The sequence below is a fragment of the Schistocerca nitens genome, chromosome 2 (assembly GCF_023898315.1).
Source record: "Schistocerca nitens isolate TAMUIC-IGC-003100 chromosome 2, iqSchNite1.1, whole genome shotgun sequence".
Taxonomy (NCBI): Eukaryota; Metazoa; Arthropoda; class Insecta; order Orthoptera; family Acrididae; genus Schistocerca; species Schistocerca nitens.
In genome coordinates this window covers 664,224-689,696 of record NC_064615.1, presented here as the reverse complement: position 1 = coordinate 689,696, position 25,473 = coordinate 664,224, and the positions used below count along the sequence as shown (strand labels likewise).

At 43.8% G+C, this 25,473-nt stretch overlaps 1 protein-coding gene across 5 annotated transcripts in view; it reads left to right on the top strand.

The window, feature by feature from the left end:
• Positions 1–25,473, top strand: part of LOC126235658 (cytochrome P450 9e2-like) — a 233,938-nt gene that overhangs the window by 58,884 nt on the left and 149,581 nt on the right. For 3 of the 5 annotated variants that reach the window (XM_049944376.1, XM_049944373.1, XM_049944374.1), the window contains exon 7: positions 13,511–13,774. The exons of the other annotated variants lie outside the window; for them this stretch is intronic. In XM_049944376.1, the coding sequence (XP_049800333.1) occupies positions 13,511–13,774 (264 nt within the window). The remainder of the gene's footprint in view (positions 1–13,510; positions 13,775–25,473) is intronic. 5 annotated transcript variants of the gene reach the window in all.

Below are 25,473 nucleotides of genomic sequence, written 5' to 3'. Positions count from 1 at the left end.
GACGTATGCTGTTGATTACACCCTCAAAATTTGTTATATACGCTTTCCAATTTCGCACCTGGTCATCCGATGCATCGTGCCTTGTGTTCTGATATCCGTAGCCACCATGGACGCCTCTGTGACCACCATGGCCACAGAAACCACCGTAATGTCTCCTGTCATTACAATTATTCCAATGTCGTCCACTATGTCTATTGTCATGGTTTGAATGGGTATTTGTATTGGTTTCATTGTTCCCTGATACTCTTCTATCATCTTTTCCTCCTCCTGTTCCTTGTGATTCATACAACGGGTTTAATTGTCCTGAGACTAATTTCATTGTCTCTACATCATCCTTAGGGATAGCTAGCAACTTATCCTGAACTCCAGTTGGTAGCTTACTTATGGTCAGAGACACTATTGCTTCTGTCATCACTGGTTCACCTAAATACAAGTTCCTGTCATAATTATCTTGAAAAAATTTCTTTAATTTCTGGTCATGCCCTCTCTCAAACCTTCTACCCTGGTGTGGACTGTTATGTACTCAATTTTGCTTCTGTCTCGACCAATATTGTTGCATAAACTCCTTTTCAGATTCTGCAAAGGTTGTACCCTTATGTCCTATTCTCATACCCCAGGTAAGAGCTTCACCTTCCATTCTTGCTGCAACGAAGCGTACCTTTCTTTGCTCGACCCATAATTCAAGTAACACGCCCTTAAATTGATCTAAAAAATCTTTAGGATGCCATCCCCTATGTGGTTTGAAGTTCTTAAAATTCCCTCATCATTTGGTATACCAATTTAGCTACCACCAGCAATGCTTCCATCACATAATAGTGATTTCATTTCACTCTTCACCTGCTGACCGACCTGTTCTTTAGTCTTTCCTACCTCACTGTACACCTCTTCTACTCACCATGCGTAAGCGTCCTGGTTTAGCGCAACAGCTGATATCCTGTGTTTACAGTGTTTCACTTCCTCATCTAGTGGTTCAAAATGCTCAACGTAAGCCTAGACCTAATTTTAGTAATTTCTCCCTTCACTTCTTTGACATCTGACTCTACCTTTTCAAAACGTTTAGTATTGCCTGCAACATTCTCCTCTACCGGAACAGTAAGTTCATCCATCCTCTGATGACTTGACTCATCCAGTTTCCTTAGAGCCTCATTAGTCTCGTCGATCTTTTTACTGAGTCGTTCGTTCATGTGCTCTAACAATCGCTTAATATCTTCCATTAATTGTTTATTTTCTTGAAATAATCATTTCTGGTCGTCTACTGATCACCAAATATCTTCTTTTTGGCACATAATATCTTCCCTCTGATGCATAATATCTTCCCTCTGGTGCTTAATGTCTTCCTCTATTGGTTTGTTACTATTCAATAATATTTTGAGCATGTCAACGATAGACAGGTCAGACCAAAGTATACAATCATCTCGTTTGGGCGTCTCCATGATTGGTGACGACACTGCATTAGGACTTCCCATCTTTGCTAATAAACTACTGTCACCTATACCGGAATCCTTCGACATTTCACTACTACTTGCTTCTGTTTTCGTCCCCACCTGATTACTTTCACCTAAAGAGATTGCTTTCACATCCCTCTTACTGCAGTTGCACCAAGCTCACTACTTGCCATATTGAACCACTGTAAAGTCACCCAAGCAAAAAATAAACAAATCACAGTAACACTCGTAGCATAGACTCGATAGCAATATCCACAACCAAACTACAGCGCCGTACACATTCAAAGCTGTAATTCGCGCTCAGAAGCACACATAACAAACAAGATCACGTAAAAGAAAAAGAAAGGAATTAAATATAAGCTGACGTAAATGTAGTTCTGCAATTGTATTAACTGTTATTAAAAATTAGACCACTAAATAAGCAGGGTCTGACAGTGACATTTACTTTACTATACGGTCGGCAAGTAAGCAATGTCTCGTAATTCTGGTTATATAAAAGAATTTAAAGCTGTCACTGTTTGTAATTACGTAATTATAGAATGCAATCTGCACTGCCAGTTAATTACTCTCGTTGCTTCAGTTGCGTGAGGTAACGTTGTGAAGCGCGACTTACTTTGCGTTGTCTTCTGGCTCCGTAGTCGCGGCTGTTGCGTAGCGCCGACTCAGTTGCCGCCGTCTGGCTGTCAGCACTGCACCCTCTCTGCAAAGCGTGCTAATATTTGCTGCCTCCCTCCTAGGCGCCGATCACGTCGTATACGGTGATCGCTATCAAAAAGTTTTTACTTTTGCCCATAGGTGCCACTAGCGTCGTCTTCCGTAATGGCTGCCAAATAACTGTTCCCTTTCGCACATAGATGCCGCTAGCGCCGTCAAAAGTGCACCACCGTGGAGTATGTTTACTTCGTAGCACTAGTTCTTTGCTCTGTCATGGATCGGACGAGTATATACACTGTGTCACAAGTTCTTTGACGTACACATCCCACAGCTCGCATAACGTCACTCAATAATGTAAACTAACAATCAGTGTTTGTACATAAATGGTTGACTTTCCTAATAAATTATGCGGCACTTCTTATCCGAAAATTGCAAGTCATGAACACACGTCGCCATGTAACACGCCCGAGAGTACGAATGGGTGGTGTACTTTAAACTGACTTCTCGTTTCGTGACCGTGCGCCCTGTCCACACCTCACGTACCTGGTAATCCCGCGGCGGTCGTATTGTCCGGCTCCACACTGCTGCTGGCTTGCCTGAAATTATCTATCGAAATATGCAAGCGGGTTTAGGGGAGCCACTCAACGTTAAAACACAGCACTGCCCTATGTCTGGTATGAACGTCTATATTATGAGACGATATGGAAACCACAGGTTGCAATGATTACACTCTAAATCGTAAATGTTTATGCCAATTAACAATCTTGATGATTAACAGTCCAAAATACCATTCGGACGAGCGCACGCGTAACTGACACGACGCGGATGATTGTTGATGATGCGGAAACGCGGTGATCGAACGCACGTCCTCACGCTCGCTACAAGACACTCGCACTTGTTTGTACTCTTTTGTGGTAACTAATTTTTGCTGATTCACTTCAGTTCATTCTGAGAGACCGAACACGGCGCAGGTGAATGATACTGTAAGGTACGACACGCAACGAGAGGATACACAAATACATTATCATCAGCACTGCTCATTTTAAATTACTTCTTGACGCACATTCCTCTGAATCATTTACTTATTTTATCACTTTACTGTAGTAACACTTGTAGCAACACTTCAACTTCCATACTAACAATGCATCTCACATGCAGAGCTACACACTGCACAACATAACAGTTCCGTGTCCCGCTCTCGACTCGACAGGCGTGGCTGCCCGCAAAGATACTCCACAAGTAAGCCAGCGATATGACAATACGCTTACAAAGTATCCATCGAAGTATCATATTTTGTTCTAGTTGAAGGCGATTGATCTGTGTTTAGCTAGCCATACCATAAACAGTGCTACCGTACAGAATTTTTAAAAAGGCTGTAGCTTATACATTCGTAATTTGACTGTGGTGCTTAGGTCTGAGCTTTTAAAAAAGGAGAAAGTTTCTTATCCATTCCAATGGTTTTGTCTCTAGCCATACCCCAAACACAGCTGCCGTACAGCATTTTTGAAAGGACTGTTGCTTTATACAGTCGTAATTTGGCTGTGGTGCTTAGGTCTGAGCTTTTAAAAAATAGAAGAGTCTTCTATCCATTCTAATGGCATTGTTTCTAAGATATTCTATATGCGTAAGGAGGAAGAATTGTTTGTGTAGTGTAGCCCATAAGTATGTCGCCTTAGTACTCCGTGAAATGTCTTGTCCATTCAGTCTCAGTGCAATAGGCATCTGCGGGTGTTTTTTACTGAAGTAAACGGCAGTCGTCTTGGTCGGGTTTAAATGTACTTTGTTGATCTTGCACCCCGTCGCTGTAGCGTCGAATTGTTGGAAATTTGTAAATTTGTGGTAAGGTCTTATGGGACCAAACTGCTGAGGTCATAGGTCCCTAAGCTTACACACTACTTAATCTAACTTACGCTAAGGACGACACACACATCCATACCGCGCCGCTACCCCTCGCGGCTCCAGTTATTCTAGCAGTCGTCTGACATTGACCCGGATGTGTCTTTCGCTGGTAAAGCAGGCCGTATCGTGAGCAAACTGCGCTATTTGCACTCCAACGGCTGTTGGTATCTCGTTGACGTAATTAATGAATAATAGGAGTCAGAGAACCGATTCTTGGGGTAGGCCCGCTCTTGCCGGGTGTCAGTCAGATGGTTGGCCTCGGATTGTTACGATCATTTTTCTGACTTCCAGCTAATTAGCAATGAGTTTGCTGTAACAAGTTGGTACTGACGTTTGTTGTTCCAGTTTCCGGTTCAGGTGTTCTCTCCAAACCGTGTCCTATGATTCTCCTATGTCTAGAAAATTGTAGCGGAGGCACTGGTTGTGTTAAGGTTCTTTGTAACATGTTCTGCTAGTCGTAATAATTGCAGCTCCAAACTGCCCAAACTGTAGCATCAGCCACTAGACATTCAAGGAAACGGGTGTAGATAACGCTTTACAAGGTTTTACTCATCCCGCTGAAGATGCTAGTAGGTCTGTAATTTGTAGCTATTGTTACATCCAGCCCTGGCTTTGGGTTAGGCAACCGCTGTAAATTCCATTTAACAGAACTAGAAGTTATCTTAGCAAGTTCCTGAAGTGGAGGTTGCTTATTCTGTCAGTGCCTGGTGCCTTCCTAGCCTGGAGTTTCTTCTTTACCATTCTTACCTCTTTTGGTGCAGGGAGGCTTGGTTGCGATGTATCGTCTTTTGTCATAGTCCGCTTCACAAGTTGGTTGGTGGTATATTCGTACTCTTTCTGGGCTACGTTTAATGGTTCCCTCAGTAATGTTGTCTGCTGTTCGAAGGATGTTGCAAATGTTTCCGCTTTGGTCAGTGGGTCTGCGGTTAGTACCTGCGGGGGTTTGGGTAGGTTCCACAGGAGTTGAGTCGGTTCGTATAATTTTAACTCGTTTCCATTCATCTTTCGTCTGGAGTAGGAAGGTGAATAAGAGGACAATTTACGCGCCTTCTGTATTTTTCGTGTTATACAGTCCACCGCATAGTCGATCTGGTCCGGTGCCTGGACCTCCAGTGTTGTTTCTGAGGTGTCTTTTAAATTGTGCCCAGTTATTTTCTTAGCGCATTCTTCGGGACTGTGCGTGGTTTTTTCCTCCGAAGTGTTGCCAGAAGTCGGCCGAGGTGGCCGAGCGGTTGTAGGCGCTACAGTCTGGAACCGCGCAACCGCTACGATCACAGGTTCGAATCCTGCCTCGGGCATGGATGTGTGTGATGTCCTTAGGTTAGTTAGGTTTAAGTAGTTCTAAGTTCTAGGGGACTGATGAATGGTTCAAATGGCTCTGAGCACTATGGGACTTAACAGCTGTGGTCATCAGTCCCCTAGAACTCAGAACTACTTAAACCTAACTAACCTAAGGACATCACACACATCCATGCCCGAGGCAGGATTCGAACCTGCGACTGTAGCAGTCGCACGGTTCCGGACTGCGCGCCTAGAACCGCGAGACCACCGCGGCCGGCGGGACTGATGACCTCCGAAGTTAAGTCCCATAGTGCTCAGAGCCATCTGAACCATTTTTTTTGTTGCCAGAACAGGGTCGTGGTTGCACGATAAATCGTTTGTAGTTACCAACTGAGGGTCGATTCCGAGTTCTTCAGTGATAACAATATCTAATACATCTGGATGATGGTGGGTATGACATGGAGTATGAGTTGGTTCGAGTGGGCCTCAAATCATCAAGTCTAATTCCTGTTCTCGGCGAAGAAGTTCGAGGGCCTCTCGGGTTGTTTACTCTTGAGAGTCAAGTGCTTCGCGTTCCAGTCACCTCCAATGCACGTCATTCCGTGTGGCGCCAAGAAGTTTCTTATGTTCTGTTTGATTAATTGGGGTGCTGGTCGGAGGTATATCACAACTAGAGCCATGTCTCCTAGGTCTGTCCAAATGGTACTGCTCCAGTTTTCGCAGTTGTGGTGGGTCCACTTCTCGATGGCTTATGGCGCGGTTGAGGCAGATAGCTGTGCCCCCACCTCATCGTAGTTGTCCATCTCTACAATATCCTACCATATTTTGAAGCTTAAAAAAATGGTTCAATGGCTCTGAGCACTGTAGGACTTAACTTCTGAGGTCATCAGTCCCTAGAACTTAGAACTACTTAAACCTAACTAACATAAGGACATCACACACATCCATCCCGAGGCAGGATTCGAACCTGCGACACTAGCGGTCGCGCGGTTCCAGACTGTAGCGCCTAGAACCGCTCTACCACTCCGGCCGGCTTGAAGCTTAAAGCTTTCAGTCAGTCGGAGGTGGGTATCGAACAGAAGAACAATACCAGTTTTATATAGTGTAATGAAATCCTCTAATGTAATGAAATCCTGTAATTAATTCTTTTGTGGTGAACACCTGTTGCCTTCCATATACAGATTCGAAGGTCCTGTGTTTGTGTGTCCGTGATATTATCCTGACTCTTCGATTTGCTCTAGGGTTTCTACCAAGATAGCTGTTTTTGACAGCTTGTCTTTTGCTGCCAGCATTCGTTTCCCATGGAGGATCAGTTTGTGTAGATAATTCTGACTGCTTAGAAGTTTTAAGACCGTAGTAACTTCGTTAAGAGCTGTATCTGAGTCTTTATCTCGAAGCATCCGTGTTGGTTTATTGTTCTCCTTGAAGTGTTGAAGTAAACGTACGTTCCCCACTTGTTTCTCTCGTTGTTGGAATCGGGTTTCAGTGCATGTTTCGGTGCGTTGGTGGTGGCGGTAGTTGAGCTCCCGACCTTGCCTTGTCGGGTATCACCGGTTTGACGATGTTAGCTGTGGGTTGAAACTCAATGCATATCTCCACATTTAACACACCTTGCAGCTAACCAGCAGTAACTGGCGCTTTCAGTCCAGGGTTGGCAGCGTTTACACTGTGAAGGTTCATTTCGTGATCGATAATCTTTCACTGGCACTTTTGTCGAAAGTACATAGAGTACTAAGTAAAAGGTATAAGACCTTTGTCCATGCGGTAGTGTCACAGCATCTACGGCTAGTGGGCGGAGTTCACCCGGCTTCTTGTGTTTCAACTGGTGCACGTCATTAATAGTGAAACCATGCTATTGCAAGTATTGTGGAACTTCTTTTTTTGTGACTGACGGTGGTAGACCCTTAACTACCGCCTTTAGGTCCCTGATCTTGATATCTTGATACTTATGGAACGGTAATTTTTGTTCCCGGAAAAGAGAAGACACCTTCTGATAGTTTTCATTTGTATCGACGTAAAATTTCATTCCATCTCCTGTATAAGCTGTTCTTAAGCTTCCACTAATTCGTGCTTTTAGTTCTCTGCATACTTTAACGATATTTTAGCAATTGAAAATTACAATGGGCGGGACTTTTGGCAGCTTCGCAGCCATCAGTAGGCGCGGTGCTTCGGCAGTTGCGGACTCGTGCGGTGGATCTTCAGTCAAAGTATCATATCTACTGGCAATTTCCAATTTTTGCTGGGTGGTTTTCTTCGAGGTTTGCACTGCCTTCCGTCGGGTAGCCTTCTACTTTGGTACAGGTTGGAAAGCCTCATCATCTTGGGATTCTGTAAGGTGATCTGTTGTCTTCCTGGTGCCTTTGACACTTGTGACTACAATGGCGGCAGATGTATCTGACGAGGTTGAAACTTCAGAAATGAATCGGGGTCTTCAAATATTTGTCGTTGAATAGACTGTATTTCCTCCAGTACTTCTTGACATTGACGTCTCTGTTCTGCATCTTTCTCCTCCTGGTGTTTCATTTTGGTGTCTGGAGTGGACCTCGCCTTTAAGCTTCGTTTGTATATTGTCACTCAGTGTTGCGTCCATCTCTGCGTCCGGGGCGCGGGCCATGTCGTTGTCAGGTCGGGAACCTATAAACCTGCAGTCGCTCTCACACGTGTCCGCAGCTCGTTGTCTACAGGTTAGCGTTGCTGCCTCTGGATCACGGTGTCCCGGGTTCGATTCCTGGACGGGCTGTGGATTTTCTCTGCCAGGGGACTGGATGTTTGTGTTGTCCGTATCACTTCATCATCATCATTCGTGACAGTGGCTAGATTGGATTGTGTAAAAATTGAGCTGTGTAAAAATTGGGACTTGGTACGAGTGCCGATGGCCGCGCAGTTGAGTGCCAGACAAACCAAACATGATCGCCCTCACACGTCCGCGAATGTGTTCGTGAAAAACAGGACCACTGCGTAGGTACTTCCGCGAACACGTCCGCGTGATCACGAAAACACGATAACTGACTTACGACGTACGCTTCGGTAAGAACACTTCGATAAACAATCGAAAACTGTGACGACGCATACATATATCAGAATGTTGCAAATATAGTCTTGCCCATACGAATGGGCTTACAAGTACAACTTCCACAGCACGTTGTGTAGGCAAAAACCTTACTAACGGCTGCCTTAATAGTTCTTGCACATTTGATTAATAACGTACTGCATTCTATTCTGCACTCATACACACACGTAACTGTTAGAAATGGGAAACATGCATAAACTAAAGAGTACGCTATGACGTATCATGTTAGAGAGACGAAGTTATCGCCAAAGGAGGCTGCTGTCATGTGATCACAGCGTTGTGCGTACGTCGTTAATTCTGATGAAACTTATTATGCACTCATGTTCAGAAAAAAAAAAAAAAACAGAACACCCTGAACGACTAGAGATGGAACGTTCATGTTCACAGGACGTGTACATTAGTATGTTCTGCAGAAATGATTATCATGTCAGCCATCTTGGTTCAGCAAGTGTCGTGGTGCCTAGTAGGCACAGCGCCCGTCATTGGCCCTGGTAACTTGTTCCACGCGTGATGGCACGGACACGTATAAGACGCGGAGGCGTCCTGTGGTTTACCCATTCTTGGTGCATTCGCCTAGTTCCAAAGTTCATCTGTGGTGATTGGGATCAGGCCGCAGCACTGCAGCCATCGTCTCTCCATACCCCACATATTTTCGATTTGGGACTGGTCTGGTCGTCTGGCAGATCAGGGCAAAAGGCTGACAACCTGTGACACCAAGAAGGCACTTGTTCGTGCAGCAACGTGTCGTCGTTCATTGTCTTGCTGAAAAATGGCGTCTGGGACGTTGTGCAGAAAGGGTGTGGCTACGTGTCGCAGGATGTCCTCCACGTAGGCCACAATGGTCACAGTACCCTGGACCCGCACCAGCGGTGATTTGCGGCTGTACTCAATGGCACCCCTCACCATAAGGCTTGGTGTGGCGCTGTACGTCTTGCGCAAATGCTCCCCCTGTCTGCGGCGAACCAAAATGCGGCCATCATTGTCATACAAACAGAATGTGGAATCGTCCGGAAACGCTACCTGATGCCATTCCTTTTCCCAGTGACGTCGTTCCATCCACCATTGCCATCTAGCATTCGTCAAAGGGAGGCGGAGAAGTTTTGCGACGGATTGTCAGTCCTCATAGTGTAAGACGTGTTACACTGTTCCACAGTTGCGTCACAGCCGACGACGACGCAGATCTGCCCTGCAGTGCTATTCGGATGACGTGACGATCCACTCGGGGGTTGGTCTGGATGGTGCGATCTGACCCATCTGGTAGGGTTCTACGGTCTTCTGGTCACCACAGGGTTATAGTCATGCGTCATACCTATCTGTGGAGTTTTGAAACTATTTACAATACTTTTAAAATTGTTTACAATTGCGTTAAATACTAAAGTGATTTACATTCGTTATTACTGTAGAAAAATAAGTGACATTCTGGTAATATTTTTTTTCTGAAGTGGTCTCACGCGTTCGTTTTTCTAAAATGTTATATTAAAATTAATAATTTTCGTCAGTAGTAAAATTTCAAAAACCGCTTCTATGCACTATTTTTCGAAAGCGAACTAGTGATATCACTTTAGAGAAAAATATTACCAGAATGACACTGCTTTTCATTCAGTAACAACGAATGTAAATAATTTGTGAAAGTCCATTACGCAGAAAGTTTAATAAGAATTGACTTGCACGTAACGCTGTGATCACATGGCAGCAGCTCCCTCTGGCGATAGCTTTATCTCTGCAAAATGACAGCTCTTACCATACTCTTTGGTTGAGGCGTACTTCCCACAATATGTGACAGTTAAGCGTATGTATGAGTGCGGAAAAGTACACAGTGTGCTCTTACATGAATGTACAAGAACTGGTAAATTACCTGTTAGGATTTTTGCCTGCACGATGTATTTTAAAAGTTGTGCTTGTAAGCAGATTCATATGTGGAAGACTACGTATGTTGCTCACTAACGTGTCTTACATGTTTATTGTACTTGTATTACCTATTTCTTGTACATCTGGTGTCGTACTGCAGACATCTGGAAGTGGCTTAACCCCGAAACTGACCAGTAATGTAATTTATATGCTTGATATGTTAAGGGAATAAAATTGACAGCCTACGATGGTTTAGACGGTAAACTGAACAAGAAGAAATTTTGTCATTATTTGTTCAAATTCACCTATCTTTCGGTGGAATTTATGCCATCCCCCAACTAATTTTTTTAATTTTGCTATAATAATAATATTCTTTTCTATCACTTGAAACAATGACTACGTACATTTTTTAAATGGATTTGTACATCTTTATAACGGCATTTGAGAGCTCTTAAGCGAGCGAGTGCTTCAACTCAACGCTTATTAATGTTGGCATTGAAACTATTCGCAAAAAAAGAAAATTGCATTGAGAGCAAGGCGTCTAGAATGTCGTATTTTAGTGTGAACACCACCAAACGGGCTGTCATGCATTGGTTCTTCATTACGTATCCTTTTTTTTTCTTTTTTTTTTTTTTGTCATACGTCTGCTTTGATTCGGCCCGCCACGATTTCCTTTCCTGTGCCAACCTCTTCATATACAGAGTAGCACTTGGAACCTACGTCCTCAGTTATTTGCTGGATGTATTCCAATCTCTGAATTCCTCAACATTTTTTGCTCTAACAGCTCCCTCGGTACCATGGAAGTCATTCCATGATGTCTTAATTGATGTCCTATCACCCTGTCCCTTCTCCTGTGTGTGTTTGTATGTGTTTCCCACATAGTCCTTTCCTCTCCGAGTCTGCACCGAACGTCCTGATTCCTTACCTTATAAGTCCACCTAATTTTCAACATTCGTCTGTAGCACCCAAACTCAGGTACTTCGATACTGTTCTGCTGTGGTTTTCCCATAGTCCATGTTTCTCTACCATACAATGCTGTCCTCCAAACGTAGATTCCCAGAAATTTCTTCCTCAAATTAAGGCCTATTTTTGATACCAGTAGACTTCTCTTTACCAGGAATGCACTTTCTGCCAGTGCTAGTCTGCTTTTGATATCCTCCTTGCTCCGTCCGTCATTGGGTATTTTGCTGCATAGGTAGTAGAATTCCGTAACTTGATCTACTTCGAGACCATCTACCCTCATGTTAAGCTTCTAGCTATTCTTATTTCTGCTACTTCTCATTACTTTTGTCTTTCTTCGATTTACTCCTAATCAGTATTCTGTAGGGCTATTTGCTAGAGTGATTGGAGCAATTCTCTAGTGCTGCTGTAATAGCGAAAGGCCGGCCAGCGTGGTCGAGCGGTTCTAGGCGCTCCAGTCTGGAACCGCGTGACCGCTACGGTCGCAGGTTCGAATCCTGCCTCGGGCATGGATGTGTGTGACGTCCTTAGGTTAGTTAGGTTTAAGTAGTTATAGGGGACTGATGACCTCAGATGTTAAGTCCCATAGAGCTCAGAGCCATTTTTTTTTGTAATAGCGAAAATATCCTCTCTACATCCGGCGGTTTTTGACGGAAGTGGGTAAAGCTACTATCTTGCGGTTGATGAGTGGCAACTACCTCTCCCGTGCTTCACAGCCAGAGGAAAGAGTCTGGGTTTTGCCACTGTTTTTTGAACTCTGCACCTGCAGGAAGAGGGAGACAGAGTGCAGTCCTGTTCTGTGCACCCGCATTCTGTGTTGGGGATCTTGGACTGTGATGTCATAATTAGGCTGCATCAGTTTACCAAAGATGATATGCAAATTGAATTTATATAAATAATGAATGTATTATTATAATGTCCTCTACAATAAAATGTAATTAGCATTTTAATTTACTGCCAAAATTCAATTAACCGCGATAATCTGAATTTCCCACCATTCTTGCTGTGTGGGAGGAGGGGAGGTCATTTCCCAGAGGAGTGATGGTGGGGAAGGTAACTTGTGCCGGCTGGGGAAAATCCATAACGTCATGAGAGGACTAACTGATCAAGTAGTTAATTTACATATTTTAAATGAGATTAAAAGTGGCACAGAAACACCTTTACCCTAGTACTGGAATACAGTAAAGTGAATAAAATCTCCTCGTCTTCCGAGTCGAGCAAGATTCTCGAGCTTTCGATGGTCATCCCCGCCGCCATCGCCATGAGTAAAACCATTGGCTGCAGGGGTTGGGCCAGTATCTTTGATACCCACATTCCGGGGCTCGCATAGTTTTCTGTTTATGTAGCCACGATTGCAGCCTCTGTAACCAGTCAGAGAAGGCCGAAACGAGGCGCGCACGACGGAGAATGCTTGACGCTTGTAGGGAGGTTGGCGCTGCAGTTTCAGATGTGGCGCCACGCTCCCGCTCCACCTGACATCACCCTGCCCTGTGGCGTGCCGGAGCTGGTGTGAGCGAGCTGCCCAACCAGCTTCCAGGCAGGTGTCGTTCCAGCCCTCTCTCACTAGTGCCAGAGGACGCTGTCGTGCCTGTAGAAGTGGAGGAACAGTGCTAGCCCCGGAAGTCAGCGGTTTTACTCCTGAAGACGGTGGCAGAAATTTCCATCAAAAACTCGAGCATTTTATTCAAACTGATGCGGCTTCAAAGTCGACAAAATTTCATTGAGTCATGCCGGTACGAAAGACCCTGAGGCCAATAAAGTGCTACAGACTCCTACATATAGTTCTCAAGGGATCTCGGGTACAAGATTAAACTAATTACGACATGCACTGGAGCAGTGACCCTTTCATTCTCCTTGTGCTCCATTTCCGAATGTGTTGTTGTGGTGGTCTTCAGTCCTGAGACTGGTTTGATGCAGCTCTGCATGCTACCCTATCCTGTGCAAGCTTCTTCATCTCCCAGTATCTACTGCAGCCTACATCCATCTGAATCTGCTTAGTGTATTCATCTCTTGGTCTCCCTCTACGATTTTTACCCTCCACGCTGCCCTCCAATGCTAAATTTGTGATCCTTTGATGCCTCAAAACATGTCCTACCAACCGATCCCTTCTTCAAGTAAAGTTGTGCCACAAACTCCTCTTCTCCCCACTTCTATTCAATACCTCCTCATTAGTTAATGTAACTCGAAGAAAACCCAGTGCATGGTACCAAGGAAAGTATCCCGTGCCATGCATCTCACAGTGGTTTAGATTAGATGCATTCGATTCGCTGTGGCACCAGAGCCACCCTCCGTACAAGCTACCAGCCGTCTCCAGTTGCTCACACACGTGTACTTTCACTGCTCGTGTCCTCAGAGACGCTCCGCATGTACACCCCCCTGGCCTCCCTGGACCGCACGTGCGTGCGCCCCTACAGGCTGCCGGCCACAGAGAGCTGCCCGGGCCTCGAGCTGCGACCCGGGGACGGCGTCTGGATGCCGGTGCTCGGCATCCACTACGACCCCGACTACTTCCCAGACCCGGAACGTTTCGACCCGGAGCGCTTCAGTCCGGAGAACAAACATCTCATCAAGCCGTTCACCTACTTCCCGTTCGGTTCTGGACCTCGCATTTGCATTGGTAAGCATCGTCGTACGTCTCACATCTTTTAAAACTTCGAAAGTTTAGCTACCCAAAACTGAAGAACGCATTTCTAATACTATATTGTTTTCTGTTAATACGATGTATTTAAGAAATTCTTTCACAGATTTACTAAACGTACTGTTTGTGAAAACGCAACATCAGCAGAATACATGTGACTGAAATGAACGGTTCACCACATATTAGTTAGAAGAAAATTCAGACATGATTAGAATTCTCGAAGTGTATTTGTTCTCTCAAAGATCAGTATGGTGTAAGGCCTCTGCTTACTACAGTCAGAACCGCTAAGAGCTGTGGCGAGGAATCGGCCTGGAGGTAAGTCTTGGGAATTCTATTTATGTTGAAATCCATAGGACTCCCATGCGCAGCGGCCATTGGATACGCAAATGGAAGGATGCAGTGATCAGTCGTGAATAACCTGAATTTATTGCAGATCGATCTCGACTGTAGAATAGCCATCTTCAGTGCTAGAGGAACAACAAGATGTAAGATACAAGCATACACAGCACACTGTAACGCAGTAAAAATACCAGCGAGGAAAACATTGTCCATACATCACTAAACGTGGTCACATCAAACTGGTGCTTCAACACAACAACACACATATTTAACACACAGTCACACACATAAGCATACTGACAAAAAGAAGCAGAGTATCTTACAGAATACCAACATGAATTGAAGTTATTACTTACAGGCTACTGAAAAACCACAGGTTTGGTCACCTCGATGAAGAGGCCTCTCTATGAGGGCACATAGCCAAGCTAAAGTTTATTTTTGTAAAAGTATCAAGACAGGTACATCTCATTAGTTCGAAATTGGTACACATAGATGTAACACATATTGCTAATATTAGAAGCTACCAAATAATTTATGAAACGTAAATTAACAGTGTTAACACGAATCCCCCCCCCCCCCCCCCCCCCCACGAACCATGGACCTTGCCGTTGGTGGGGAGGCTTGCGTGCCTCAGCGATACAGATAGCCGTACCGTAGGTGCAACCACAACGGAGGGGTATCTCTTGAGAGGCCAGACAAACGTGTGGTTCCTAAAGAGGGGCAGCAGCCTTTTCAGTAGTTGCAGGGGAAACAGTCTGGACGATTGACTCATCTGGCCTTGTAACACTAACCGAAACGGCCTTGCTGTGCTGGTACTGCCAACAGCTGAAAGCAAGGGGAAACAACAGCCGTAATTTTTCCCGAGGGCATGCAGCTTTACTGTATGCCTAAATGATGATAGCGTCCTCTTGGGTAAAATATTCCGGAGGTAAAAAAGTCCCACATTCGGATCTCCGGGCGGGGACTACTCAAGAGGACGTCCTTATCAGGAGAAATAAAACTGGCGTTCTACGGATCGGAGCGTGGAATGTCAGATCCCTTAAAATTGAAGAAATGTATGATGAAATAAAAGAAATTATTCAGATAGTGAAGGGAGACGAAAATTTAATAGTCATGGATGACTGGAATTCGGCAGCAGGAAAAGGGAGAGAAGGAAACGTAGTCGGTGAATATGGATTGGGGGTAAGAAATGAAAGAGGAAGCCGCCTGGTAGAATTTTGCACAGAGCGTAACTTAATCATAGCTAACACTTGGTTCAAGAATCATAAAAGAAGATTGTATACCTGGAAGAATCCTGGAGGTACTGACAGGTTTCAGATAGATTATATAATAGTAAGACAGGGATTTAGGAACGAGGTTTTAAATTGTAAGACATTTCCAGGGGCAGATGTGGACTTTGATCACAATCTATTGGTTATGAGCTGTAGATTAAAACTGAAGAAACTGCAAAAAGATGGGAATTTAAGGAGATGGGACCTGGATAAACTGACTAAACCAGAGATTGTACAGAGTTTCAGGGAGAGCATAAAGGAACAATCGACAGGAATGGGGGACAAAAATACAGTAGAAGATGAATGGGTAGCTCTGAGGGATGAAGTAGGGAAGGTGGCAGAGGATCAAGTAGGTAAAAAGACAAGGGCTAGTAGAAATCCTTGGGTAACAGAAAAAATATTGAATTTAATTGATGAAATGAGAAAATATAAAAATGCAGTAAATGAAGCAGGCAAAAAGGAATACAAACGTCTCAAAAATGAGATTGACAGGAAGTGCAAAATGGCTAAGCAGGGGTGGCTAGAGGACAAATGTAAGGATGTAGAGGCTTATCTCACTAGGGGCAAGATAGATACTGCCTACAGGAAAATTAAAGAGACCTTTAGAGAAAAGAGAACCACTTGAATGAATATCGAGAGCTCAGATGGAAACCCAGTTCTAAGCAAAGAAGGGAAAGCAGAAAGGTGCAAGGAGTATATAGAAAGTCTATACAAGGGCGATGTACTTGAGGACAATATTATTGAAATGGCAGAGGATGTAGATGAAGATGAAATGGGAGATATGATACTGCGTGAAGAGTTTGACAGAGCACTGAAAGACCTTGGTCGAAAGAAGGCCCCTGGAGTAGACAACATTCCATTAGAACTACTGACAGCCTGGGGGGAGCCAGTCCTGACAAAACTCTACCATCTGTGAGCAAAACGTATGAGACAGGCGAAATACCCTCAGACTTCAAGACTAACACAGTAATTCCAATCCGAAAGAAAGCAGGTGTTGACAGATGTGAAAATTACCGAACTACCAGTTTAATAAGTTCAAATGGTTCAAATGGCTCTGAGCACTATGGGACTTAACATCTGAGGTCATTAGTCCCCTAGGACTTAGAACTACTTAAACCTAAGCAATCTAAGGACATCACACACATCCATGCCCAAGGCAGGATTCGAGCCTGCGACCATAGCGGTCGCGCGGTTCCAGACTGAAGCGCCTAGAACTGCTCGGCCACACTGGCCGGCGTTTAATAAGTCACGGCAAATTCTTTACAGACGAATGGAAAAACTACTAGAAGCCGACCTCGGGGAGGATCTGTTTGGATTCCGTAGAAATATCGGAACACGTGAGGCAATACTGACCCTACGACTTATCTTAGAAGCTAGATTAAGGAAAGGCAAACCTACGTTTCTAGCATTTGTAGACTTAGAGAAAGCTTTTGACAATGTTGACTGGACTACTCTCTTTCAAATTCTGAAGGTGGCAGGGGTAAAATACAGGGAGCGAAAGGCTATTTACAATTTGTACAGAAACCAGATGGCAGTTGTAAGAGTCGAGGGGCATGAAAGGGAAGCAGTGGTTGGGAAGGGAGTGAGACAGGATTGTAGCCTCTCCCCGATGTTATTCAATCTGTATATTGTGCAAGCAGTAAAGGAAACAAAAGAAAAATTCGGAGTAGGTATTCAGATCCATGGAGAAGAAATAAAAATGTTGAGGTTCGCCGATGACATTGTAATTCTGTCAGAGACCGCAAAGGACTTGGAAGAGCAATTGAACGGAATGGACAGTGTCTTGAAAGGAGGATATAAGATTAACATCAACAAAAGCACAACGAGGATAATGGTATGTAGTCTAATTAAGTCGGGTGATGCTGAGGGAATTAGATTAGGAAATGAGACACTTAAAGTAGTAAAGGAGTTTTGCTATTTGGGGAGCAAAATAACGGATGATGGTCGAAGTAGAGAGGATATACCATGTAGACTGGCAATGGCAAGGAAAGCGTTTCTGAAGAAGAGAAATTTGTTAACATCGAGTATAGATTTAAGTGTAAGGAAGTCGTTTCTGAAAGTATTTGTATGGAGTGTAGCCATGTATGGAAGTGAAACATGGACGATAAATAGTTTGGACAAGAAGAGAATAGAAGCTTTTGAAATGTGGTGCTACAGAAGAATGCTGAAGATTAGATGGGTAGATCACGTAACTAATGAGGAGGTATTGAATAGAATTGGGGAGAAGACGAGTTTGTGGCACAACTTGACTAGAAGAAGGGACCGGTTCGTAGGACATGTTCTGAGGCATCAAGGGATCACAAATTTAGCATTGCAGGGCAGCGTGGTGGGTAAAAATCGTAGAGGGAGTCCAAGAGATGAATACACTAAGCAGATTCAGAAGGATGCAGGTTGTAGTAAGTACTGGGAGATGAAGAAGCTTGCACAGGATAGAGTAGCATGGAGAGCTGCATCAAACCAGTCTCAGGACTGAAGACAAAAACAAAAACAAGTCCTATTGGCTTTCTTTTATTGGGGTTTATTGTCATTTTGAGTTTCTTTATTCAGGTTTGGGCGTGCCAAGGGATATCAGACTTAATATTTAAAGCATGGACTTTCCTTCATATATTATCTATTTCTTTCTTTTGATTACATATCTGGCTAGTGGTTGAGCAAGCTTGTAATGCCATCAATAATCCCTTTTCAAAATACTTAATTTTCTTCATGTCTTTTTATTCATATCTGAAAGTTTACTGTCACACAACATATTCTTACATTCCATAAACAAACAATACCCAGCTGCAGGAGGTGGTACGATAATGGAAAAAGGAAAAAAAGGATAGAATGGAAGGAACTGTTCAGTACCTATAAACTACCAAATCCTACAGCTACTGCATAAAAAGAGAACATAATACAATATAACGTTTGCATCACCTTCAAGGGGTATGTGAAAGGAGGTGCTTACAATTTACCAAATCATGGGTAAATGTAAGTGTCCTTACGTCAAGTCTGAATAGTGTAACATCATGACAGATTCTCAGTTTGTGTTCTGACTGTTCATATGACTAAGCGTATTATACCTGAACAAACCCTTGCATGAGTAAATCACATATCTGCTCAGTACTTCCTCGATATCTCCACTTCTTGTGGATACCGTCTATACAAATGGAAAATATATCTCACAGAGGTTGTCTCTCTCATAATGTGTATTATATTATAACGTATCAAATTTCCTCTCACGAGTTCAACCATGAACTTCCTTCTACATTAGTAGAGGTGAAACATCATGTATGTGTGTATATATATAATTTCTTTCTATAAACATAAATAAAGAACATAGTATTATAATTGACAGTAAAATATCTCTTTCTCAGCGTCCGTTGCTCGACGTTGGTTTCATGGGTGGTCACTGCTCCTTTGCTCTTACCTTGCATTACCTGAAAAGTCAAATTTTGTCTTCAAAGTAGATGTAATTTTGTCATCTGTTCGTATAAGTAATGGTGTTGTATGAGTCGCAGAACGGGCTTAATAACTCTCCTATCTTTTGCTTCCTCAGGGTTTTCTGTTGTGTGTTAGTATAACAAAGGCTAACATGGCGCGTTTCGTCACAGGGTTATTTGGTAACCGTGATAGCGTTACGGAGATGTTTAACAAACTCCAGTGGCAGACTCTGCAAGAGAGGCGCTCTGCATCGCGGTGTAGCTTGCTCGCCAGGTTTCGAGAGGGTGCGTTTCTGGATGAGGTATCGAATGTATTGCTTCCCCCTACTTATACCTCCCGAGGAGATCACGAATGTAAAATTAGAGAGATTAGAGCGCGCACGGAGGCTTTCAGACAGTCGTTCTTCCCGCGAACCATACGCAACTGGAACAGGAAAGGGAGGTAATGACAGTGGCACGTAAAGTGCCCTCCGCCACACACCGTTGGGTGGCTTGCGGAGTATAAATGTAGATGTAGATGTAGATGGCACTAAATTTCACTTTCGTATACACAAATGTATTCACATGAGGGATGTGTAAAAACCATATTTCAACTTAAGTTCCTTAAAATATCATTCTCCTGTCTGAACACGAACTATAAATATTTTCTTCCACACAGTGGCTTAACAAAACTTAACGAAAGGTTACTAAGTTACACTTCTGAAATAAATTAAAGCTAATGTGTTTCGAAGTTACATTCTTATTGCACTTCTTTCAACAGCTGTAGTCATCATTATGTTCACTCTGCTTTTCTTGCATTCGTTCATTTTCAAGAGCACTGAAAATAGATTCACATTTAACGTCTTGTACTCACGTGTTCTAACTCATCACAAATGTTTTCTTTCAAACTGAAATTCTTATGTAATCTTAAAGATGTAGACTGTTTATTCACTTCTCTATGTAGCACAATATTACCAAAACATTCTCACTCATTCCTTACTCACATATTCATCATAATATATATATATATATATATATATATATATATATATATATATATATATATATATATATATATATATATATACATTAAACATATTCCTCATCAAACATTAATAATCACATACGTGGGGCCATCTGGCACTTCCATTCTCATAAAACTCCAATAATATTTTCCTCAAATAATCTCTTGCCTCCATCAACTACTTCACAGTAACTTACCTTCTTATATTAGCCTAAATATTAACCCACTCACGCTGTTCACTCATTCTTACATCCTCATTCATTCTGCTACATACCTCTGTCATTACTGATCTCAATAGCTATTATCTCCTCTCATTAGAGTGCCTTGAAATAACTAACTAGTTGTTGATTCACCTTATAATTTACAATTAACAACAAATGTAACATGTGTAGATCTCGTTCCTATTTGAATATCTTATCTCATTCAGTAAGTGTACATACCTGGGTTTACATTCTCTTCATAATTATGTGTACAAGTGTAACTGCAGTATATAACTTCCATAAATTAACGTCTAAATGATTAATGGAAAATCTCATATAAAGATGTGAAACAAATACTAACAAAGAGATAGAGGGGCTGGCCAGTACTTACCTCAGCTCAGTACAGCCGATAGATACACATAAAACAGAACCGAAAATTTGCGTTCCTAGCTTTCGGAACAAATGTTCCTTCATCGGGGAGGAGACAGGGGAAAGAAAGGGAAGAAGGGAAAGGAGATTCAGTTACTCACAACCCAGGTTATGAAGCAACAGGGAAAGGAAAATAGGGAGGGTAGCAAGGATGGAGGCATGGTTGTCAGAGGGAAGCCAAAGATATTCTACTGTAAGTACTGTGCCAGCTTCAAACCAAAGAGGACGCATACAGAAGTAAAGAGGTATATAGTATAAAGATAAACACAACTATGTAGGATGAAAAGATGCGTGAATGGCTAAAGAGGAAAGGGAAAGAGGATAAGACTGAAGAGTAAATGGGAGTGAGGTTGTTTAACGTAGGTTCAGTCCAGGGGGATGGCGGGATGAAAGGATGTGTTGGAGTGCAAGTTCCCATCTCCGCAGTTCAGAGGGACTGGTGATGGGTGGGAGAAGCCAAATGGCACATACGGTGTAGCAGGTTCCTAGGTCCCTAGAATTATGCTGGAGGGCATGCTCCGCTACTGGGTATTGGGCATCTCCTAGGCAGACAGTTCGTCTGTGTCCGTTCATGCGCTCAGCCAGTTTAGTTGTAGTCATGCCGATGTAAAAGGCTGTGCAGTGCAGGCATGTCAGTTGATAAATGACATGTGTAGTTTCACACGTGGCCCTGCCTTGAATTGCGTATGTTTTACCAGTAGCGGGGCTGGAGTAGGTGGTTGTGGGGGGATGCATGGGGCAGGCTTTGCAGCGGGGTCGGTTACAGGGGTAGGAACCGCTGGGTAGAGAAGGTAGTCTGGGAATATTGTAGGGTTTAACAAGGATGTTACGGAGTTTAGGGGGCGACGAAAAGCAACTCTGGGTGGTGTGGGGAGAATTTTGTCAAGGGATGATCTCATTTCAGGGGTTGACTTGAGAAAGTCATATCCCTGGCGGAGTAATTTGTTGATGTTTTCGAGGCCAGGATAGTATTGGGTGACAAGGGGGATGCTTCTGTGTGGTCTGGGGGTAGGAACATTGTTGTTGGACGGGGAGGAATGTATTGCTCGGGTAATCTGTTTGTGGACAAGGTCTGCAGGATAGTTGCGGGAGAGGAAAGCACTGGTAAGGTTATTGGTGTAATTGTTGAGGGATTCGTCACTGGAGCAGATACGTTTGCCACGAATACCTAGGCTGTAGGGAAGGGAGCGTTTGATGTGGAAAGGATGGCAGCTATCAAAGTGAAGGTACTGTTGTTTGTTTGTGGGTTTGATATGGACAGAGGTGTGGATGTGAGCTTCAACAAGATGAAGGTCAACATCCAGGAAGGTGGCTTGGGTTTTGTAGAAGGACCAGGTGAAATTCAGATTCGGAAAGGAGTTGAGGTTATGGAGGAAATTAAGGAGTGTTTCTTCACCATGAGTCCAGAGCACAAAGATGTCATCTATAAACCTATTCCAGGCCAGGGGAAGCAGCTGTTGGGTCTTCAGGAAAGCCTCCTCCATGCAGCCCATGAAGAGGTTGGCATAGGATGGAGCCATCCTAGTTCCCATGGCCGTTCCCCTGATTTGTTTGTAGGTCTGGCCTTCAAAAGTGAAGTAATTATGGGTGAGGATGAAGTTGGTAAGTGTGATAAGGAACGAGGTTTTTGGAAGATCTTCGGGTGGGCGTTGGGAAAGGTAGTGCTCAAGGGCAGAGAGACCATGGGTATGTGGGATGTTTGTGTAAAGGGATGTAGCATGTATGGTGGCAAGAAAGGTTTCAGGTGGGAGAGGGGTGGGAATGGATTTGAGGCGTTCTAGGAAGTGGTTTGTGTCTTTGATGTAGGATGGGAGTCTGCGGGTGATAGGTTGGAGGTGCTGGTCTACCAGAGCTGAGATACGTTCGGTTGGGGCTTTGAAGCCTGCTACAATGGGACGGCCAGGATGGTTCTCTTTGTGGATTTTGGGTAATAGGTAGAAGGTAGGGGTACGTGGCTCAGGTGGAGTGAGTAAGTCTATGGAAGCCGTTGTGAGGCCTTGTGAGGGACCTTGGATTTTTAGGATTTTTTGCAGCTCAGTCTGGATGGAGGGAATGGGATCCTGGGTAACAGCTTTGTAGGTTGAGGTGTCGGAGAGTTGACGCAGTCCTTCTGCCACATACTCCACACAGTCAAGTATAATAGTTGTGGAGCCTTTATCCGCCGGGAGGATGACAATAGAGCGGTCTATTTTCAGCTCCTTAATGGCACGGGATTCAGCTGGGGTGATGTTGGGGGTTGTCGGGATGTTCTTCAAGAAGGACTGGGAGGCAACACTGGATGTGAGGAATTCCTGAAATGTCTGCAAGGGATGGTTTTGGGGGAGGGGAGGAGCATCCCTTTGAGAAGGCAGTCGGAACTGTTCTAGACAGGGTTCAACACTGGGTCTAGTATTTGGGGGCTGTGTTTGGGTAGTGAAGTGATATTTCCAGTTGAGGTTCCGGGTGAATGAGAGGAGATCTTTAACCAGGGCAGTGTGGTTGAATTTAGGCGTGGGGCTAAAGGTTAAGCCTTTTGATAGAACAGATGTCTCTGGAGGAGAGAGGGATCTGGATGAGAGGTTTAGGACTGAATTGGGACTGGTGATATGTGGCATTTGACTGTGGTTATAGTTGAGATTTGGTCTGTGTGGGGTATGTGCTGGGATGGGGAGATTGAGTAGGGTGGCTAGGCTAGGTTTGTTGGCTATGAGGGGGGTTTGTTGAAGGTTCTGTTGTGGTTGGTGTTTGTGAGGGCTAGGGAGAGGGACCCCACTTCTTAGGTGTTGCACTAGCACTGTGGTTAGTTTTTTCAGGTGGTGTGTGGCATGGAACTCAAGTTTGCAGCTGGCTTCTAGGATGATGTTCCTGAGTGTGTTCTCCAAGCAAGGGTTTGAGAGGTGGAGGACTTTGAAGAGAGATAGGAGCTGTTGGGAGTGGTGGTTACATGAAGTAGTGTAGAGATTCAGGACAAGTTGGGTAAGTGCTAAGGATTGAAGGTTCTGGAAGTCCAGGAGAGACTGGTGGAAGGAGGAATTGCACCCGGAGATGGGAACTTTTAAGGTAAGCCCTTTAGGGGTAATTCCAAAGGTTAAGCAGGACCGGAGGAAAAGTATGTGGGATTGCAGTTTGGTAACGGTGAATGCATGTTTCCGGAATGAATATAAATAATGTGGTATTGGATTAGGGTACATAGTGGGTAACTGGTGGGTGGGAAATTAAATAACTAAAGTTGAAATAGTAATCATAAGAAGGAATAAAACGCGGAGGGAAGGACGAGAAAGAAAGAAATTAATTGTGTTGGTAATGTTCAATACCAAAGGAAGACCACTAAATAAGAAAAATACGGAAAAAGTTGACCAGACCAAGCAAGTATGTCCAGATCAGGGGAAAAGAACACACGTTGCTCAAAAACAGAGATAGCGAGTGGCGAAAAAAAGATCGCGCGTGCCGCAAAAGAGATCGCGCGTGCCGCAAAAAAGATCGCGCGTGCCGCAAAAAAGTTCGCGGGTGGCGCAGAAATGTCCCAAAAAAATTTTCTTGTGACAGAGAAAGATAGCCAATGGCACAAAAATATCGCCAGCAACAAGTAATCGACGGAAATGGATGATACTGGTAGGTGTGGAAGAGATTGTTGGCAGTGATTGTTGGCTGGAAAACAGCGAATAACGAACGTTAAAACTATGGAATTTTGAATAAATAAATCAATAAATAAAAAAGAGAAGAGGACTATAAACGGAACAAGATAATAGGAGGAAGATGAAACTAGCACAGTTGGCGACGAAAATATTTATTTATGTATATATATAACACTGAAGAAGAGAAAGTGTTAAGATGACAGACGTAAGTGATAGCTAACAAAAGGGACAAAACAATGAAGGATGTGGACCATATAGGTGATCTAAATGATTAATGGAAAATCTCATATAAAGATGTGAAACAAATACTAACAAAGAGATAGAGGGGCTGGCCAGTACTTACCTCAGCTCAGTACGGCCGATAGATACACATAAAACAGAACCGAAAATTTGCGTTCCTAGCTTTCGGAACAAATGTTCCTTCATCGGGGAGGAGAGAGGGGAAAGAAAGGGAAGAAGGAAAAGGAGATTCAGTTACTCACAACCCAGGTTATGAAGCAACAGGGAAAGGAAAATAGGGAGGGTAGCAAGGATGGAGGCATGGTTGTCAGAGGGAAGCCAAAGATATTCTACTGTAAGTACTGTGCCAGCTTCAAACCAAAGAGGATGCATACAGAAGTAAAGAGGTATATAGTATAAAGATAAACACAACTATGTAGGGTGAAAAGATGCGTGAATGGCTAAAGAGGAAAGGGAAAGAGGATAAGACTGAAGAGTAAATGGGAGTGAGGTTCTTTAAGTAGGTTTAGTCTAGGGGGATGGCGAGATGAAAGGATGTGTTGGAGTGCAAGTTCCCATCTCCGCAGTTCAGAGGGACTGGTGTTGGGTGGGAGAAGCCAAATGGCACGTACGGTGTAGCAGGTTCCTAGGTCCCTAGAATTATGCTGGAGGGCATGCTCCGCTACTGGGTATTGGGCATCTCCTAGGCGGACAGTTCGTCCGTGTCTGCTTCCCCTGGCCTGGAATAGGTTTATAGATGACATCTTTGTGGTCTGGACTCATGGTGAAGAAACACTCCTTAATTTCCTCCATAACCTCAACTCCTTTTCGAATCTGAATTTCACCTGGTCCTTCTACAAAACCCAAGCCACCTTCCTGGATGTTGACCTTCATCTTGTTGAAGCTCACATCCACACCTCTGTCCATATCAAACCCACAAACAAACAACAGTACCTTCACTTTGATAGCTGCCATCCTTTCCACATCAAACGCTCCCTTCCCTACAGCCTAGGTATTCGTGGCAAACGTATCTGCTCCAGTGACGAATCCCTCAACAATTACACCAATAACCTTACCAGTGCTTTCCTCTCCCGCAACTATCCTGCAGACCTTGTCTACAAACAGATTACCCGAGCAATACATTCCTCCCCGTCCAACAACAATGTTCCTACCCCCAGACCACA